The sequence below is a fragment of the Malus domestica genome, chromosome 13 (assembly GCF_042453785.1).
Source record: "Malus domestica chromosome 13, GDT2T_hap1".
Lineage (NCBI taxonomy): Eukaryota > Viridiplantae > Streptophyta > Magnoliopsida > Rosales > Rosaceae > Malus > Malus domestica.
In genome coordinates, this window is record NC_091673.1 from 24,953,577 (window position 1) to 24,975,129 (window position 21,553).

Here is a 21,553-nt window from a genome sequence, read left to right on the forward strand (position 1 = left end):
ACGTTGAGCTTGCAGTTTAGTTTCAAAAATTTTGGCTAGTTTCTGGGCTTGATAGAGGGATTCGGGTTCGAGAGCAAGGACATCATGACGGATGTCCTCCTTTAGGCCACCCACAAATACATGTTTTAATTGGTTTTCCGTCCAATCTGTTACCCTGCAAGAAAGCCTGGTGAACTCAGCTAGATAATCATCCACAGTAGTCTTTTGTTGAATGTGAGTAAGCCGGGACTCAATGTTTGCGCGATCGCCCCCACCAAAACGTTGGAGCAACAGATCCACAAAGAGGCCCCAATTTTCGCGGCCTGAACCCTGCATCTAAATGGAGGCATCTGCACCAAAGTTACAGGCTGCTACAAGGACCCATTGGTGGGGGGAACCTCGTAATAGTCGAGATATCTTTCGGCCATGGCCAACCAACCGTAGGGGTCTTCTCCATTGAAACGAGGGAGGTCCAATTTAATGGGTTTGAAGGTAGGGGCAGGGGGTTGGGCCGTATAAGATGGCGGGTGGGTGTGAGTAGGAGAATGAGAGGTGGTTACGAGATGGAAGGAGTGGGAGAAGGAAGGCCCGAGTGTGTAAGGGTGAGGTGAAAAGTGTGAGGAGGAGGTTTGGTGGGTTTGAGGTTGGTTAATAGGCCTGGGTGTGATGGTGGTATGGGTTGTAGTGGGCCGGTTGGAGGGGGTGTAAGTGGGGATGGGTTGTAAAGTGGGTGGGGGAGATAGACCCAAACCCGTGTAGGATGTGGTTGGTGGAGGAAAGAGGGAGCGGAATGAGGGTTGGAGATTGGGTGGAGAGGCACGGATAGGGGTGGGTGTAGCGGTGGGGGTGGGTGGGACAGTGGAGGATGGGGTGGGTGTAGGTGGGACGGCTGATTTGAGGTGGTGGAGCTCATCTAGAAGTAATGTCTGGAATGAAGTGAACTGGGAGGTCATGGTGGTTTGGAAGGCAGTGTTGGAGTTGTTGAGGAGGTCAAGAGATTTCTGGAAATAAGCTTGTTGGGATTCCAAAAGGGTGATGGTGTCGCAGACATCCTCAACTTGGTTACGGAGGTGTTCGTGACGAACGTCCACCGCCGCGGCCACAACATCGGGATCAGAGCTAGCGGCTTGCGTGTTTTTGCCCATCGGTCGACGGGCTTTGATACCAATTGGTACACCCAATCGGCTCAGATTAGCTAAAAATGGTAACTTGAACAGGAAATAGTGCATGAAATAGAAAGAGCGAGAAGGAAACAGAGAGTTTTGAGGAAAAGAGGCAGTTTAATTCATTTCATTCCTAAAGTGTTCTTCCTCTCTATTACATATTTATACTCCTGGTAAGGGAGAACCCTAGTTACTTAGTCATGAGGATAAAGGGACTGATATGGGCCGGTTGCAAGGAGGGAAGTAGTGGGCTCCAGTAAATGGGCTTAACATTCCCCTTCTCCTTCTCTTCTTCTAAGAGCTTATAGCGTCGCCCACAACAACAATCGTGCTAAGGGTTAGGGTTTCCAGTTCTTTACTCTGATTCTTCCAACAAGTCTCTTTCCAATTCTTAATTTTATAGGGTTAGGGTTTTCATTTGGGGCTTTCTCTCCGTGAGCGATTTTTTCCGACTCTCAGGTGAGTAATTCACTGTTTCGAATTTGAATTTTTCTTTTAAATTAATCTCAGTGGAAATCCCTAGTTCAATTGCTATATTTTGTTGAACTTTCTCTGTGTGTTTTAATTTGGTTACTGAGTTTTGTTATCAGAGCTTTGATTTGTTATTTGAATTTCACATTCTGTTTGTTTTTCTGAATTCAGAAACTCCATTTGGCCAGTTGAATTTCATTAGGGATATGTTCCTCTTTCTGTTTCCATCTTGTCTTTCTCCTTGGTTCTCTTCTGCCTGTTTCTTGCTATTCTGAGCGGCCGTTGGAAGCCCGAATAGAGGAGGCTGTAGTCGATTTTCTCGAAAGCTCGCCAAAATAGCTCAGGTAATAGCTCCCGAACTTATTAGGGTTTGATGTTGTGTGCCTTTACCAAGAGAGGGGAAGAAGGGATGAAGGAGAGTCGGAGAAGGGGAACTCGGGCGAGTTGAGGGAATCGATGGCCGAGTCAAAGGGAGGGGGAGAAGGGACGAAGGAGAGTCGTCAAAGGTGCAGAGGTTGGGTGTGTGCTCTCGGAGAGAAGGGAGGGAGGGCCGGGGGTGTGAGGAAGAAGACTGTTTTATTTATTTATTTTTTTAATATCCACTTGGGATTTTATTGACACATCACGCTCAGTTATTGTCCACGTTGGCACCGCGTCATCAATTAAAAGGGATATGTAACAGTTAGGCTAACAGATACATGAGACTGTCCCAAAAATAACATTTTAGGTATGACTTTGAACGAAAAAACCTTCATGTACAAAATATTGAAAATCACAAAACTTGAGGATAATAAACTGATATTTACCCTTGAAAATAAAATTCCGTATTTAACTTCAAATAGAAATCAAAGCAGAATTACAAATAAGCATAATTAATTAAATGAGAAAGACGTAGATAGGTAATTAGTTTGCCCCTTACCTGTCCATTCAGGTCTTTCAATATCTTAACTATGAGAGGGTTGTGCAATTTTTTCCTTGTGCTGTCTTTACACTAGTTTTACGACTTGCAAGGTTTAGTGATCGTGAGTGCTATTCTTCTTGTTGGTTAGATGTGGGCTTTCCAAAGTTGAGGAACTAGTCTATTCATGATCAGTTTATAATTGCAATTGTGATATTTCTTTTGGCTTATGTGACTTTTTGGTTATGTTTAAAATGTCAATTCCATTTTCTTGATAATTTCTTTTATAAAATTTTTTTAGTGAAAAAGGCTTCCAATTGCAGTAAGAGGACTACTTTTTTCTTTGCTTTAATTTGAGGTAGGCCCTTGTTTTTTCTTTGCTTTATTTCAACTATCAAAATCCCTCTCATTCTCTATTGTTGAATAAAACCCTACGCAATGAAACTATAAACATGTTGATTGAGAAAAATTATTTTTGACGAATGGAACATGAAATCGGTGTTTCGAAAGCTTTGAAATCATTATTATTGTTATTGAAAAATGTTCAAATGAGTCTAAACATTTTTTTTAAATCATTCAATTTGAAATCATTGGGCAAACTAAAGTTCATATAGTTTGAAATCATTCGGCAAAATTAAAAATGAGTGTTATAAGATTTGAGAAATATGGGATGTATAAAAAATGTGGGGTGTGTGTAGAAAATGTAAGATGTATATTAAGAACGTGGGCTGTGAGGGTATTTTGGGGAAGAAAGTGAGGTGTATTAAGATAATTTTTAATTGAAAAAGTAAATATAAAGTGTATTAAGTACGTGAGGTTTATTCAATCATATGCTAATATAATAAGCCTTTTTCAATTGAAAATTCCACTACGCTGATTTAATTTTAATGGACTAAATCACCATGGAAAGATCTGTCCCCGTAAAACAAGTAAAGAATAAAATAAAAAATCAAGTTTGTGATCTGAGGGAACGTCCCAGATTAAATGACCCGGACGGATGCGGAGAGACAGATCCGTTTTAATAGGAAAGAAGGAAACGCCGCAGCCTGTTGCCCTCAGATTACTTGGCGCGATACCGGGGGTATGTAATTAAGCCAATATTTCCGTCTGTTATTAGTTTTTGCACCTGGTACTCTTCTTTCCTAAATTGCTCTCTCAATTTTATTTTATTTTTTATTTAATGTCTTACGATTTCCCCTTGAATTTGTGATTGCTTGTTGAAATTACGATTGCCATAATTTGGGATTCAATTTTTGTTTGTTTGTTGAAATTAGGGCTAGCGTAATTGGGGATTTTTCTGGGTGTTGGCGTGTTTGAGCATGCACCCAACCCCGTTATGGGGAAAAAAATCGACAGACTTAACATTTTTGTGTTCGATTTTTGTAATTACAGTATTTCTGTAATCTTTTAATTGCTTTCAACAGATGGCATCTCTTGGAGAAGAGTACCCTGACGACACCCTTAAATTTATGCGTCTTGCTATAGAACAGGTAATGCTGCGGCTTCACATTAGCTGGCTGTAACCTTAAGTTGTTGGATAGTAATCGGTAAATTACAATAGCTACTATTAACATCTTAAACTAGGGGAGGTTTATAAACTGTGGGATGCGATTTGGTTTCAATTTTCAAGGAACTTGTGTTTCTACATTTCTGAGACAGCATCACTTCAAACTCTGTATTTCCTTTTTTATTCTCTGATGTTTTGTTTATCTTATGCTGCCGGTCTCAATCCCGGATAAATGAGGAGGGGGAGGGTGTCAAGTAGTCGACAGCCGGTACTTCGTTTTCACGTCGAATCCCAATGAGAACAGATCCTAAATGAAATTGCTGAAGTTAGGTCGTCACTCGGACGTGATGAGTTGTGTGGCCTGAGCACAATGATAAGTGAGCAAGGGTTGCAGAATCTCTATCGGTGCCCGAATGCAGTGTCAAATGAGTAAGAATGTTATAGAAACTTTCTTTTTGAATGATTCCACTCAAAGTTGTTTGGAAACATCTGTTTCCATCAATTTTGCCCCAGACAGGTAAAAGAAGTATTTTGAACTTACTGGACGAGTGAGTCAAAGAATCTAGGACATGAGGGTAGGGTTCAAGAGAGCAAAATGCGTTTAGGAACGTGGAATATAGGAACCTTAATGAGCAAATCTATGGAAATAGTGGAAGTTATGGTTAGGAGAAAGATAAGTATTATGTGCCTCTAGGAACTAAGTGGGTTGGTCTTAAGGCAAAAGAACTTGAAGACTCGAGTTTTAAGTTTTAGTATTCAGGCACAAACAAATCCAGAAACGGTATAAGACTCTAACAAGAGATGTTGGAGATGTTAAGAGGGTCTGGGATAGAATTATAGCAATCAAGATTGTGATAGGACAAGAACTCATCAATGTGATTAGTGCGCATGCTATTTGATTTTTCCAACCCATGATGAGTTGTCTCGGGTCTATTAGGATTTATAGTTGTAGAAGATTACATCGTTTACCAAATTGAAGCTGTTTTCCCAAAAGAAGTTGTTAATTTAATTTAAATTGTTTACCCAATTGATGTTGTTTTCCCAATTGGAGTTGGTTTCTCAATTGGAGAATGATTCATAACTAAATTCCAATTAGGATTATAATCCTTATTGAAGAAGACTTTTATTATGTCTATATAAATGGGCTATTGCACTAGTTTTGAATTGGAGCAAAACAATAAATTGTATACTACTCAATGAGTAAAGAGTTAGAGAATATTGTAAGGAAAAAGTGTGCGAAAAAAAAAGAAAAGAGATAAAAAGTGTATTTCTTGTTCTTGTTCATTTAGTTTTTTCATTAAGTCTTTATCCTATAGGCTTGATAAGATTATTCGTCTTACTCATTGATATATTGATATATTGTTGTTGCTGTTGCCCCGTGGATGTAGGCACATATAGTCGAACCACGTTAATTCTTGGTGTTATTTATCTTGGTTGTTTTATTTTCAAGCCTGGATAAAGGAGGAGGGGGAGGGCGTCAGGTAGTCGACAGCCGGCACTCCATGATCACGTCGAATCCTTATGAAAATGAATCCAGAACGAAATCGCGCTAAAGCTAGTGCGTCACCCGTAAGTGGCGCGCTGTGTGGCCCGAGCACAGTGATAAGTGAGCAAGGGTCGCTGTATCTCCATCGGCACCCGGATGCAGTGTTAAATGAGCAAGGGGGCTATAGAAACTTCTTTTCGAACGACTCCACTCAAAGTTGTTTGGGAGCATATGCTCCTATCAACTTTACACGGGACACACAAAAGAAGTACTTTGATCCTATTAGACGGGGAAGGGTGAAGAAGCTAGGACAGAAGGGTAGAGTTCAAGAGAGCAAAATGCGTTTAGGAACGTGGAATATAGGAACCTTGACGGGAAAATCTATGGAAGTAGTAGAAGTTATGGTGAGGAGAAAGATAAATATTATGTGCCTACAAGAAACTAAGTGGGTTGGGCGTAAGGCAAAGGATCTAGAAAACTCAGGGTTTAAACTATGGTATTCGGGCACAAATAGAACGAGAAACGGTGTTGGCATCATTGTGGACAAGACCTTGACACAAGATGTTGTAGATGTCAAGAGGGTAGGAGATAGAATCATGGCAATCAAGATTGTAATAGGACAAGAACTTATCAATGTGATTAGTGCGTACGCACCTCAAGTAGGGTTGGATACGAGTTCGAAGGAGAAATTTTGGGAAGACCTTGGAGACTTGGTGCAAGGAATTGCTCAGACGGAGAAGTTATTTATAGGAGGAGATTTAAATGGACACGTGGGCAGGGAGACATGCAACTATGGAGGTTTTCATGGTGGCCATGGTTTTGGGGAGAGAAACGAGGATGGGGAAGCTATCTTGGATTTTGCAATGGCATATGATCTCTTCTTAGCCAACACCTTCTTTAAGAAGCGGGAAGAACATGTGATCACCTACAAGAGTGGGTCGTCAAAAACACAAATAGATTTTCTTCTAATGAGGAAAAGGGATCGTATAACTTGTAAGGATTGCAAAGTTATACCAGGAGAGAGCGTGGCTAATCAACATCGCTTGTTGGTGATGGATGTACATATCAAAAGAGTGAGAAAAAAGAACAAGACTTGGAAGTGCCCAAGGACTAGATGGTGGAATCTAAAAGAAGAAAAACAAGCCATTTTCAAAGAGAAAATAACCACCCAGTGTGTGTGGGATAGAGAGGGGGAAGCTAACCAAATGTGGGATTCCATGGCTAGTTGTATCCGAAAAGTAGCAAAAGAGGTATTAGGAGAGTCCAAGGGCTTTGCCCCACACCAAAAGGAATCGTGGTGGTGGAATGAGGAGGTACAAACAAAGGTGAAGGCTAAGAAGGAATGTTGTAAAGCCTTATACAAGGATAGGACCGATGAAAATGGTGAAAGGTATAGAAAAGCGAAGCAAGAGGCGAAGAAAGCTGTGAGAGAAGCTAAGTTAGCGGCTTATGACGATATGTATAAACGACTAGATACCAAAGAAGGAGAGTTGGATATCTATAAACTAGCTAGAGCAAGGGAAAAGAAGACAAGGGACCTAAACCAAGTGAGGTGCATCAAGGATGAGGATGGAAAGGTTCTTGCTACAGAGAACGCGGTTAAAGACAGATGGAAAGGTTATTTTTATAATCTTTTCAATGAAGGACATGAAAGGAGTGCTTCTTTAGGGGAGTTGAGTAACTCAGAAGAGTGTAGAAACTACTCTTTTTATCGTAGAATCCGGAAGGAAGAAGTGGTTGTAGCTTTGAAGAAGATGAAGCATAGAAAAGCAGTAGGCCCAGACGATATACCAATCGAAGTGTGGAAAGTTTTGGGAGAGACGGGTATAACATGGCTCACTGACTTTTTCAATAGGATTTTGAAAACGAAGAAGATGCCAAATGAGTGGCGAACGAGCACTTTGGTGCCTATCTACAAGAATAAGGGCGATGTACAAAATTGCATGAACTATAGGGGTATTAAGCTAATGAGTCATACAATGAAGCTCTGGGAGAGAGTCATTGAGCATAGATTGAGGCAAGAGACACGGGTTTCGGACAACCAATTCGGGTTCATGCCAGGGCGCTCAACCATGGAGGCAATTTATCTCTTACGAAGATTGATGGAAAGATATAGAGATGGGAAAAAGGATTTACACATGGTCTTTATAGATTTGGAAAAAGCGTATGATAGGGTCCCAAGAGACATTCTTTGGAGGATTTTAGAGAAGAAAGGAGTACGAGTAGCATATATCCAAGCTATACAGGATATGTATGAAGGAGCAAAGACTGCCGTAAGAACTCATGAAGGACAAACCGAAAGCTTTCCCATAACTGTAGGATTACATCAAGGCTCATCCTTAAGTCCTTACCTTTTTGCGTTGGTAATGGATGAGTTAACAGGACATATTCAAGATGATATTCCTTGGTGTATGCTTTTCGCAGACGATATAGTGTTGATAGATGAAACTCAAGAAGGGGTAAATGCAAAGCTTAACCTTTGGAGAGAAGTGTTGGAATCTAAAGGTCTTCGCCTAAGCCGATCAAAGACAGAATATATGGAGTGCAAGTTCAGTGCAAATGGAGGCCAAAACGAGTTAGGGGTGAGGATCGGAGATCAAGAAATACCAAAGAGCGACCGTTTTCATTACCTAGGATCTATCTTGCAAAAGAACGGAGAATTAGATGGAGATCTCAACCATAGAATACAAGCTGGATGGATGAAGTGGAAGAGTGCATCCGGCGTGTTGTGTGACCGCCGTATGCCACTGAAGCTCAAGGGAAAATTTTATAGGACGGCAATAAGGCCGGCGATGCTGTATGGCACAGAATGTTGGGCGGTGAAGCATCAACACGTACACAAAATGGGTGTAGCGGAGATGAGGATGCTTCGTTGGATGTGTGGGCACACGAGAAAGGATAAGATTAGGAATGAGGATATCCGGGGTAAAGTAGGAGTAGCCGAAATTGAAGGAAAGATGAGAGAAAATCGGTTACGGTGGTTTGGACATGTGCAAAGAAGGCCTACTGACGCTCCGATTAGAAGATGCGACTATGGGACAGAAGTTCAGGGCCGAAGGGGTAGAGGAAGACCCAGGAAAACTTTGAGAGAGACCCTAAGAAAAGACTTAGAGTACTTGGATCTAACGGAGGACATGACACAGGACAGAACACAATGGCGTTCTAAGATTCATATAGCCGATCCCACTCAGTGACTTGGATTTTCCAAGTCTCCAACCGAGAAGTTGTCCTCGCTCGGGAAATTAAGGGAACACTACCTCAACCTACATGCTCCACTCACAAAGCTCCAACAGACAAGCTTCAATAAAAGAAAATTCAAAGAACTTAGCGAAGAAGGCTTTGGTGATTTAACACAATACGTTGACATGAAGGAAAGCTTATTTATTGATATCCCCGATAAATTACAAATATGTACATATACTTGAGTCAAAATAAACAAACAAGAGGGAGCCTTCACAAAGGTTGCTTAGGAGAAGTCTCGGCAGTCGGTAGAGCCCCAGAAAGAGAAGGCACCGGAGGGGGATCATTCGGAGCCTCAGTACTGGACAGAACCCTAGAAGGAGGAGGCATCAGAGGTTGATCATTTGGAGCTTCATTACGCGGTACAGCCCCAGAAGACGAAGGCAATAAATGCCTTTGGAACAAACCCACAAATCTCTGATGATCAAGTAAAACCTGACCATTAGATTCCTTCATCTGGTCAAGCTTCCTCTTCATGTTTGTAGCATAGTCATGTGCGAGCCGGTGCAACTGTTTATTCTCATGCTTGAGCCCTCTAATCTCCTGTTTGAGACTCATCACTTCAGCCGCCAATGATTCAACTTGGCGGGTTCGAGCAAATAGGCGTTGGGCCATATTAGACACAGAACCTGCACACTGAACACTAAGAGCCAGAGAATCCTTAACAGCCAACTCATCAGACCGTTTGGAAAGTAGTCTGTTATCTTTGGGAGTGAGAAGGTTCCTGGCCACTACCGCAGCGGTCATATCATTCTTCATCACGGAATCCCCAACGGTAAGAGGACCAGTAGGGGAGACGAAGGATGGGCGCCATATGTTGTCTGGAGAAGGCGGGGCTGCCTCTTCAACAAGGTTCAAGTCAAAACGACGGTCGGAGGGGCCAGACATTTTCAAAGGTGTAGAAGAGAGAAGAGGTCGGACAAATCAAGATCTTAGAAGTGCAAGAATGGAGCTTCTACTGGTGGATATTCAAGTGTGCTGTGGAACTTAATGTCAGCCTCTATAAAAATCTGCACTCGACGAAGCTTCAGAAATCGAAGAGGCGTTTGCTTTCTCAAAAGCTGGGCTGCTCAGAGACCACGAGGGTCGATCTCAGAAATCGAAGAGGCGTTTGCTTTCTCAAAAGCTGGGCTGCTCAAAGACCACGAAGGCCGATCTCAGAAATCGAAGAGGTTTGCTTTCTCAAAAGCTGGGCTGCTCAGAGACCACGAGGGCCGATCTCAGAAATCGAAGAGGTTTGCTTTCTCAAAAGCTGGGCTGCTCAGAGACCACGAGGGCCGATCTCAGAAATCGAAGAGGTTTGCTTTCTCAAAAGCTGGGCTGCTCAGAGACCACGAGGGTCGATCTCAGAAATCGAAGAGGCACCTACTTTTCTAGCCTTGTCAGCACCTGTCACATGCACACTTAGCTTTGTGGAAATTATGGGCATTCTGTCGAAGATTTCTGGCGAAGTAGAAAGCACATGAATCGTACTGTTCAATCACCCACTTCCCACACGCAACAGTAGCTCATGGGTACCACATATAACTTTGCCAAAGTTCTCTGACAAAGTTGAGACTACTTTTCCAGCCTTGTCAGCACCTGTCACACGCACACTCAGCTTTGCGGAAATTATGGGCATTCTGTCGAAGATTTCTGGCGAAGTAGAAAGCACATGAATCGTACTGTTCAATCACCCACTTCCCACACGCAACAGTAGCTCATGGGTACCACATATAACTTTGCCAAAGTTCTCTGACAAAGTCGAGACACGTGAAGCTTGCAACTCTCACTACATCGCTATGACCAAGAAGGGTAAAAGAATAGCAAAGAAACAACACTAACAAAGTTTAGACACATAAATTTTGACGGCCTAGCTACCATATTATTACCCACAAGGGTAAAGGAACAGTACCACTGCTGGATAATTGGAAAGTCCCGGTGTGTCAACCTCTGTGCTTCATGGCAAGGTAGACTAGCAAACATGCCCAACCTTTACTCACATTCGAGAAAACACTCCCAACAAGATTGCTTGCCCCAAAATCGAAGAGGCATCGCCCTCCGAATCTCGAGAGCCAGACTCCCAACATGATTACTTTCTCAAAAATCGAAGAGAGGGTAAAGGAACAGTACCACTACTGGATAATTTGAAAGTCCCTGTGTGTCATCCTCTGTGCTTCGTGGCAAGGTAGACTAGCAAACATGCCCAATCTTTACTCACATTCGAGAAAACACCCCCAACAAGATTGCTTGCTCCAAAATCGAAGAGGCACCGCCCTCCGAATCTCGAGAGCCAGACTCCTAACATGATTACTTTCTCAAAAATCGAAGAGAGGGTAAAGGAACAGTACCACTGCTGGATAATTGGAAAGTCCCTGTGTGTCAACCTTTGTGCTTCGTGGCAAGGTAGACTAGCAAACATGCCCAACCTTTACTCATATTCGAGAAAACACTCCCAACTCCCAACATGATTACTTTCTCAAAAATCGAAGACACCGCTCTCCGAATCTCGAGAGCCAGACCCCCAGCATGATTGCTTTCTCAAAAATCGAAGAGGCATCGTTCTCCGAATCTCGAGAGCCAGATCCCCGACAGGATTGCTTGTTCGAAAACCGAAGAGGCACCACTTTCCCAACTTCAAGAGCCGGATCTCCTTGGATAAAGCTTGTCTGTAATCTTCACACGCAACATCAGCTTTCCAGATACCACAGACCACTTTTTCAAAGTGCTCTGACAGAGTTAAAACTTGTGAAGCTGGCAGCTCCCACTACCGTGCTATGACCAAGCAGGGTAAAGGAATATCATTATTACTTGATGTTAGGGACTCCTATATATGTCGACCTCCATCCCCAACGGACAGGCAGACCTGCAAAAATGCTCAACCCTTCCTCTTATTTGAGAGGGCACTCCCAACGAAGCCTTTTGAAATATTCAGCTTTCTTTCCCCCCGATAATACCTCTGTAAACAAGCTATACTAGAGCAAGAATATCTCATATCATCAGGGTTAAAAGCAAGAGTATCCCATATCATGCTTTTTCCCTGTCTTTTCCTTTGGCCTTGTTCTTACCTGCAAGACAAGGAGAAAGAGAGCAATCAGTCAGCACTTGGAATCAAGCTTCCAGCCAGGAACTGACTGCCTGGAACCCCTTACCCTGGCATTGCTCTCGAGTACTCATCTTCAACATCTTATGCTTCCAAGGAAGATACCGCATCTGCCTGAGGATAGGGCAAGTGAGAAGGATACAAGGAAACATGTGGAGACAATCGTAACAGCACACGTGCCGATACATCCACTACTCTGTCAAAAGCAAAAGTATCCCATATCAGCAGGGTCGAACGTACTCTAGATTTGATGGACTTGTTTTGACCCTCAAATTCTTCAGTCGGCCTTATACTTTGGAGGAAACCAGAAAACCCTCCAGCCCAGTTCAAGAATAAGCCTGTGGAAAGTTACTTCTTCAAAAGCAAAAGTATCCCATATCATCTCTTCTCATTTTTCTTCTCTTTATCCTTCATGCTGCCTGCAAGATAGGGAGAATGTGAACAATCAGCCGGAGCTCTGATTGCTTACCTTGTCTGTTACCTCTTTCAGCAGATCCCCTAGCTCGGCGACTTGGGGGACTCCTACTACATGGTTTGTGTCGCGCTTGACCAAGCCTGAAACTACAAGTAAGCTTCAAGTGACATTGATACATTACCTTGTGCATCTCCACCAGTTACAGATACCACCCCTGGATGGAGGAAGAGTACTTCCAGAGAAGATTCCACATCTACCTATGAGACAGATAAGGAAAGTCAAGCCGATACCACACTCCGGGACTTAGAAGTTTCGTGGTTACGAGATCATTCTCCCACAATATTTCCTAATGTCATTTGTACTAAATCATTCACTTGTACTCCCTAAAGGAGAGCTTGAACCTATGTACTTGTGTAAACCCTTCACAATTAATGAGAACTCCTCTATTCCGTGGACGTAGCCAATCTGGGTGAATCACGTACATCTTGTGTTTGCTTTCCTATCTCTATCCATTTATATACTTATCCACACTAATGACCGGAGCAATCTAGCGAAGATCACAAAAAGTGACCGTTTTCGTTACCTAGGATCTATCTTGCAAGAGAACGGAGAATTAGATGGAGATCTCAACCATAGAATACAAGCTGGATGGATGAAGTGTAAGAGTGTATCCGGCGTGTTGTGTGATCGTCGTAGGCCACTGAAGCTCAAGGGAAAATTTTATAGGACGGCAATAAGGCCAACGATGTTGTATGGCACAGAATGTTGGGCGGTGAAGCATCAACACGTACACAAAATGGGTGTAGCGGAGATGAGGATGCTTCGTGGGATGTATGGGCACACGAGAAAGGATAAGATTGGGAATGAGGATATCCAAGGTAAAGTAGGAGTAGCCAAAATTGAAGGAAATATGAGAGAAAATCGGTTCCGGTGGTTTGGACATGTGCAAAGAAGGCCTACTGACGTTCCGGTTCGAAAATGTGACTACGGGACAGAAGTTCAGGGCCGAAGGGGTAGAGGAAGACCTAGGAAAACTTTGGAAGAGACCCTAAGAAAAGACTTGATTACTTGGATCTAACGGAGGACATGACACAAAACCGAGCGCAATGGCGTTCTAGGATTCATATAGCCGACCCCACTTAGTGGGAAAAGGCTTTGTTGTTGTTGTTGTTGTTGTTTTATTTTCAACTTCTGAGTTTGTTCTGTTTTTTGCATTTTAAATGCAATATTTACAACACATGCACTTCAAGTTGGGTTGGATAGGAGTATGAAGAATTTGGGAAGATCTTGGAAAATTGGTCTAAGGAATCTCCCAGACAGAGAAGATACTCATAGGAGGAGATTTAAATGGACATGAGGACAATGAGACAATCAACTACAAGGGTTTCCATGGTGGCCATGGTTTTGGGGAGAGTAATGAGGTGGGGAAGTCATTTTTTGCAATGACAAACGATCTATTTCTAGCCAATACTTCTTTAAAAAAAGAGGAGCACGTGATCACCTATAAGAACAGGTCATCAAAAACACAAATAGATTTCTTTTTAATGAGGAAGGGGGATTGTGAGATAGAAGAAAGAACAAGATCTTGAAGTGTCCAACAACTAGATGGTGGAATCTAAAAGGAGAAAAACAAGTCACTTTCAAAGAGAAAGTACTTGCCCAAGGTGTTCAGGATACAGAGGGGAATGCTAGTCAATGTGAGATTCCATGGCTAGCTGTATTCGAGGTATTAGGAGAGTCCAAGGTTTTGCTCCACATTAAAAGGAATCTTGGTGGTGGAAAGATGAAGTACAAGAAAAAGTTAAGGTTAAGAAGGATTGTTGTAAAACCTTATACAAGGATAGAACTGATGAAAACTGTGAGAGGTATATAGTAGTGAAGAAGGCAAAGAAAGCCATGAGAGAAGCGAAACTAATGGCTTTTGACAATATGGACAAGTGTTTGGGTACCAACGAAGGAGAGTTGAATATCTATAAATTGACGAAAGCAAGGAAAAGGAGGACAAAGAGACTTGAACTAAGATGCATCAAGGATGAAAAAGGAAATATTTTAGCTACGGAGAGAGCGGTTAAAGACAGATGGAGAGATTCTTCTCAATGAAGGACACAAAAGGAATACTTCTTTAGGCGAGTTGAGTAACTCGGAAGAGTGTAGAAATTACTCATGCCGCCGAATTAGGAACGAGTAAGTGGTTGTAGCTTTAAAAAAGATGAAACATAGAAAAGCAGTAGGTCTCGACTGATCAAAGTGTGGAAGGTCTGGGGAGACACGGGTATAGCATGGTTCACAAACCTTTTCAATAAGATTTGAAAACGAAGATGCTAAATGAGTGGCGAAAAAGCTTTGTTACCTATCTACGAAAATAGGTGACATACAAAATTGCATGAATTATAGGAGTATTAAGTTAATGAGTCATATAATATAGCTTTGGAAGAGAGTTATTAAGTATAGAATGAGGCAACATACATGGGCCTTAGACAACCAATTTGGGTACATGCCAGGGTGCTCAACTATGGAGGCAATTTATCTCTTACGGAGATCGTGTTAGGATTTGGTTCATCTTTTGTTAAAGTCCTATTTTATTTAGGATTGTATTAAGAAAGCTAAAGGTGCACATATTTTTGTCCTAGTCCTAAGTTCAAGAAAGAGAAACAAGTGATGGAGAAGGTGCCCTAGCCCTAAAGCCCGCCTATTGTATGCAATCGTATGCACACGGCTGACGGCCCAGCATAGCTCAATCAATCAACGTCGCTTCCAAGTACATGACAAATCTAGGAAAGCAACTTGGGATGCAGTCAAGTGGATTATGTTACTTGAAAGGTTCCTGGCGACAAGGGATTATGTTTGAGAAGTAAAAAGAAAATGCAGGGGTGTTAGGATATGTTGATGTTGACTATGCATAGGTGTTGGAAAATGTTGATGTTGACTATGCAGGGGACTTTGACAAGAGAAGGTCAACTTCTGATTATGTCATTACATGCGACCAATCAGTTAGAGGGCACTACTACAACTAGTTACAACTTTGTCGACCACAAAAGCAAAGTACATTGCTCTGGCCAAAACGAAGCAATTTGGTGTAGTGGCTTGGTAAGCCAAATGTGAATCACTTAGGATTATGTGAAGCTGAAATGTGACAGTCAATGTGTCATTCACTTGACAAAGAATAGCTTTTCCATGGAAGATCAAAGCACATTGGACTAAGGTATCACAAAATCCGGGATTGGGTGGAGTCCAAGGAGATTTGGGTTGAAAAGGTTCACAAGGATGACAGTCATGCAGATTACCTAGCATTGCTTGAAATTGATCAATCTCGTTGATTGATTAACGTTCAACCTCCTCACTTGAGGTGCAATGAGGCAAGAAGAAGTTTGCCCTCCTCACTTGAGGTGCAATGAGGCGAGAAGAAGTTTGCCAAGGTAAAGATACTGTAAGTTTTATGGAGCTGCTTCAAGAAGGTTTGAAGATACTTTGGGTTGCAACTGTCATGACTTGGTTTGACTCACCAAGGTGGAGATTGTTAGGATTTGGTTTGTCTTTTGTTAAAGTCTTATTTTGTTTAGGCTTGTATTAGGAAAGCTAAAGGTGCATAGATTCTTGTCCTACAAGGATTATGAAAGAATGTACAATTAGACTAGGGACATTTGAAACGAAGACCTACAGATGCTCCGGTTAGAAAATGCGATTATGAGATAGAGGAAAGAGGGTAGAGAAAGACCTAGGGAGTTGGACAGAGACTTTAAGAAAGACATGGAGTATTCGGAGCGAATGGAATATTATAGGCAAAACCGAGCACAGTGGCATTCTAGGGCTGTTCTGGTTCCAATCATCTAACAGAAATTTGTGTTTCAGGCTATCAGATGATGGAAACTTTATGCCTCATGTGAATTCAATGCTGTGCATGCCACTTTGTTATTTTTTTAATAGTTATTTTTGGGCGATTAAATTTGCTATGCTTTCCGGTATATAACTTCCATATTTGGTCCTGCTTTCGGTTTGCAGGCAAATGAAGCTTTGGACAGCCTTGAAGTTCCTGTTGGGTAAGTTTTCTGTTAATTGCATAAACTGTGTTTGCCACACTTTTACGAGTCTTTATACTCCTGAGCTTTATACTCACCCGTTTTGGCCATTTGATCACATAACTGCTGGAAATAGGTTAATATACCTTGTTATATATGCATAGCTTGAAAATTATTCTCTTCTGAATTTTGAAAGTAGCCCTGTTGCTCATTTAGGGCAAGACTGTAGGGGTAACACAACTTTTCACTTTATTAAGCTTCCCAAGCCGAATTAAAAAATTTACAGTATCATATACCCATCTTATCTTTTTATTCTTCTGATCACCTTCTTGAAGTTTGATGTGACATGAGCTCAATTGCTTCTTGTGTTAAAAATCAAGGGTCTACTTTGTATTAATGCACTTTTCTAATCTATAAATTTGATTGAATAGCTGTGTGATTGTTGAAGATGGGAAGGTCATAGCCTCGGGAAGAAATCAAACTAATGAGACACGAAATGTAAGTTTACCATTGGTTCTGATGTTGAAGAAATAATTGTTCCTGTTTATCTGGATATTTGTTTCTGAGCCTTCTTTTCATTTGGCGAAAATCCCAATACCTTGTCATGTCTCTGGTTTACCCATAAAAATAATTTTAACATCTCAATTTCTTATTCTCTTAAGTTTTGTTTGGGGGAGGGACTTCAAAATTCCAAGGAATATAGGCAAAATAAAGAAGAAAAGAATCACAAAAAGTTAGATAGGAGGAACTAGAAAATGCACCACATGTGCATAACAAAGGCACATAAGAGGAATTTGTAAAATGACTCCTTTAAAGTAGTCATTTGCAAATCCCTCTCGCATGCCTTTTCCTTTTGTAATGCTCATGTGGTGCTTTGTAATCCTCCCATTAAACTTTTTGTGATTCATTTCTTCATCACTATGTCTAAATCCGTTGAATTTAAAAGTTCCTCACCCAAATGTACCCTTAAAAACAGTTTTCCTTGGAACCACAAGGAAATAGTGGGACCCAGTTAATGCATTAACTCGAATATCTTGAGGATTGTTCATTGTTTGTGTATATATGTTCATTGTTTGTGTACATAGCTTGCATCTTTAATGCCTTACCGATTTCAATGAGGGTGGGTGGGTGTTCAGTTCGATCTTGGTACTTTACTGTTCTTATATTTTTCCTGCCTTCTACTTTGACTCAAAAGTACAATTCTATGGTTAAATTCTTGGATCAAATGTTTCAAAATAATAGATGAAATTCTTGGATCAAATGTTTCAAAATATACTGACTGTATATTGCATTCTTTGGAGTCTTTCTTACAATTATAGCGTTATAATAATTCATAATATATCTGTTTGGCACTTGCTTGCTTTCTTTAATGTTCACGAGAACTCTGTTTCCTATGTAAGCCTTTTGAACTTGGAACTTATGAGTTTCTAATCTAACGTGCTTGCCATAAAAATGCAGGCTACAAGGCATGCAGAGATGGAAGCCATTGATACTCTTCTTGAGCAGTGGAGAGAACAGAGGCTTTCAAAGTCACAAGTTGCCGAAAAGTTTTCAAAATGTAGACTCTATGTTACATGTGAGCCATGCATAATGTGTGCAGCGGCTTTATCATTTATTGGTATGCCCTTTTTCTTATGGGAATTGTTATTAGCACTCCAAAATTCTCATTCTACACTCCAAACCTTCTATATTTAGAAAGAAAAATAGACTTGTGAGGAGTGTAGAATGATATTTGTGGAGTGCCAATAACACTTCCCTTTCTTATAATCTGCAAGTAAATGTTGACACTTCTTTATCTTCCTTTTGTCACTTGGATTAATGTATAGGTGACTCTTCCTCCCATGTTTAGGAATAAGGGAAGTATTTTATGGTTGTGCCAATGACAAATTTGGTGGGTGTGGATCAATATTGTCATTGAACTCAAGTAGCTCTGAGCCACAAACGAGGTTCATTTCTGAACCCACATCACAATCAAGATTTGATTGAGTTTCTGTAGTGTCTTCCCTAATCATTGCTTTTTCTCTGGGTTATCTTTAACAAATTGTTTGCTTGTTTTGGTGTACCATTCCGGGAGAGTTTCTGAATAACATAATGCAGGGAACCACATAAGTATCTATATATAGTAACCCGCTGTGACTGACAGACACGCACCACAAAATTCATAGATATATGCACATAATTGCCATCAACAATTTAATATCACAAAACATGAAATCTCTCACTAAAGATGGGGTGTTGAGGACATCTGATGAAATCTTTTTGTCATTGAGATTGTGCCGATTCTTATCGGAGGAATGTGCTGATGAGAAGAGTTCAGGCATATGTATATCTTGAATCCTTGATTTTTGGATGTTATGCGAGGGCTCAAGCCTTAAAATTGGTCTTAACGTTGATTGTTTCCCACAGGTTTAGTGGGTTCTTAATAAGTTAATCAATACATTCAGCCAAAAAGAAAACTAGTTAGACAGTACAAACAATCCTACCATACAGAAACCATGTTGCCTATTTATTGACTTGGCTGTAAGAGGTAAGCTGGAAGTGTTTTTTGGTGATTCCTTAGCTGTAGCTAATGCTGAAGACTCTCTGGAATTCTCCGATTTTCTAGCCAACATTATTGTCTCTCAGTCTCACTTTCTGTTTGTTGTATAGTGGTGGAGCTCCAAAGGGGAAAGGATTCAAATGCACTGGAGGGATAATGGCAACAGAAGCAGTCTCACTTTTTCGCAGTTTTTATGAGCAGGGAAACCCTAATGGTATCTAGTTCATGTTTAATTTATATTTTTCTATAATCTAATCGTTACTTTTGCATTTTATAGTTTGTCAACTCCTGCTCATTGGAGGATTTCAATATGTAGCACAAATTTTTGTCAGATTCACTGCCCTTGTTCATGTTCGTTACTTGGAATATTTCATCATTTGGTTAAAGTATTTGAGATTTTTCTTCACGTCTTTAATTTACTGTATTGTTTGGTTTCTTTCAGCTCCAAAGCCTCATCGGCCTCTTGCTCAACAAGCAACGCAATGAGTACGTAGAGATTCAGTACTTTCTCACCTCATTTATCAAATGGTACCATTGAGTCTTTTCGAGTTCATTTTCTCTTTTAATTTGATTGTTTTCTTGCTCGCTTTGCAGTTTCTGTTATGTTAACGTTCTGTTTGTACCCTTTTTTGTCCTCTTTTTTTCACTGTTTAATGTAACAATCGTTAATTTGATTTCAGAGGTCAAAAATCAAGTGCAAGACCAAGGCAAGACCTTCCTAAGGTTTGCAACAGCCCAAAATTGGATTTTGCGGACTTCGGAAAGGGAAACGGATGAAAACTTTGGGAAAACTACACGAAATATGGATCTCTTCGATATTTTCTACTATCACTACAATTATGTAATCCAAAGTTGGTTGAATTTATAAGAAGCTCGTTTGATGTTTAGGATAGGTTTGGCTTGACGGTTCACTAGATTTAATGAATGTCGAACACAAGATATGTATGTTAACCAATGTTTTAAAAAACTCGCCTCGAGGCGCGCCTAGGGCGCCCTTGAGGCTGGGCGCCATGGCTAATGCCTCAGTTTTGCTGGAGTGGGCGAAAGGCTTCGCCAGAGCCGCCTAGGCGCACCTCAGTGAGTTTTTTTTTTTTTTTTTTTTTTTTTTTTTTTTTTTTCTTTTCTTTCTTTACTCCCGAACCCAAATTTTGGGTAGGATTTTAACTGTCTCATACCTCTTCTTTGCACTTTTGTCTCTATGCCTTTTTTCTGATTTTTTATTTTTTATATAATGGATGTGTGTGTTGTTTGCATGCATTGTTATATGTGTGCTCATTGTGTTTTTCATCCTCTATTTTATGCATATATAATATAATATATGTATATATATATGTGTGTATATATATATATTTATAATATATGTGTGTGTTCAGGGTGATTATTGATTAATAATCTTATTTTTAATATACTATATGTGTACGCTCAGTGTATATATTAAAAAATTTAGGTCCCGTGAGACTTCGCCTCACGCCTAGCCCGGGCTTCCCCTCGGACGCCTCGTCCACGCCTCACGCTTTTAATACACTGATGTTAACTTGCATATTCTGTCGAAATGGAGGTAGAAGATGGGGAAGTCACAAAACATACATGTCCCACTCAATCCTACCAATATTTTTGGGGATTAAGAGGGACAAGTTTTCTTCATGATTTCTCTATCTTTTACCTTTACCTGGATAAAATATGCAAGTTAGCAGCCATATTTTCATTCAATATTCTTTGGAATTTGGTGACCTGTCTAAGCCATGCCAATCCTAAACATCAAATGAGGTCGATGTTCCAATAAAGGCTGTTTGGAGAGTCCATAATTCATAGTTAAATTTGAAGTCCTAAACTAATGAGAGTATCGAACTCCTTTAATCGTAGACTTAGGACTGGTTTGGTATTGCTGTGCTTTGAAAAAAAGCTGCTGTGAGAATAAGCGGCTGTGAAATAAATCAGCAGAGTGTTTGGTAAACTTTTTTGTAAAAGTGCTTTTGGAAAAAAAAAAAAAAGCAGTCTAATAGTGGGTCTTTTCATTAAAGAAGCATTGTAGCTCCGTGTGCTTTGAAAAAAAAGCCAGTTTTCCAAAGCTGCAAATAGTAGATTCAGCTTTTTCCTTTGATTTCAGCTTATTCTCACAGTAGCTTCCAAAATAAGCCCTTTTTTTTTTCAGTTTACCAAACACCTAAAACCCTCACAGCTTTTATTCATGGGTGTTTTTTTTTTTAAGCACCTCACTCCCAAACTAGGTCTTAATGGGCTGATAGCTTAAGCAATAGAAGTTATGCATTTCATGGAGAAATTCTTAAGTACATAGTTCATATGGTATTGACACATGCATAAGTGTAGTGGAACCCAATTTGTAACGATTGCCTAATGCATATAGCTGGAATGAGATTCATAAGTGTATGTCATGAGTGTTAGTTACCTTTTGTGCAAGTGCGAGATTGTTGAAGCACGTCCGAAAAGCAATTGGCATACCAAAACATGGGTGGTTATTCTTGGAAATCCAATTTCAAGTTACAACTACAAGGGCAAGGGAGAACATTTGCGGGTCAAACAGATGACCTAATAGAAGATTAGCGCTATTAGGGTGAGTCCAAGGAGTACCTTAAGATATAGGGACGAGAAAGTAAGAAAGTTACAATTTGAGACACGTGCCCTACGGTTCTAAAGTCCTAAAGTAATTTTCTAGTCATTGGATGATTTATTGGGCTATCGAACATGTGCAAATGTATATTTACGTCGTTTTTGGTTTTTAATCTTGAACAAAATATG

General features: G+C 40.6%; 1 protein-coding gene across 18 annotated transcripts; it reads left to right on the forward strand.

Annotated features, from left to right (window-relative positions):
* Positions 1–1,414: 1,414 nt before the first annotated feature.
* On the forward strand, positions 1,415–19,683 carry LOC103453808 (tRNA-specific adenosine deaminase TAD2-like). 18 transcript variants are annotated; one of them, XM_029091258.2, is made up of 9 exons: positions 1,415–1,601; positions 3,936–4,001; positions 16,241–16,278; positions 16,689–16,755; positions 17,716–17,875; positions 18,107–18,203; positions 18,907–19,010; positions 19,239–19,324; positions 19,477–19,683. In XM_029091258.2, the coding sequence occupies exons 2-8, from the start codon at positions 3,936–3,938 to the stop codon at positions 19,280–19,282; spliced, it is 576 nt and encodes a 191-aa protein (XP_028947091.2). In that variant the 5' UTR covers positions 1,415–1,601; the 3' UTR covers positions 19,283–19,324; positions 19,477–19,683. The 18 variants fall into 18 exon arrangements, 8 of the variants coding, with proteins under 8 accessions (XP_028947091.2, XP_070666429.1, XP_028947087.2 ...); XR_011574428.1 differs by having other exon boundaries at positions 1,418–1,601; positions 18,907–19,147; XM_070810328.1 differs by having other exon boundaries at positions 1,425–1,601; positions 19,239–19,282.
* Positions 19,684–21,553: the final 1,870 nt, after the last annotated feature.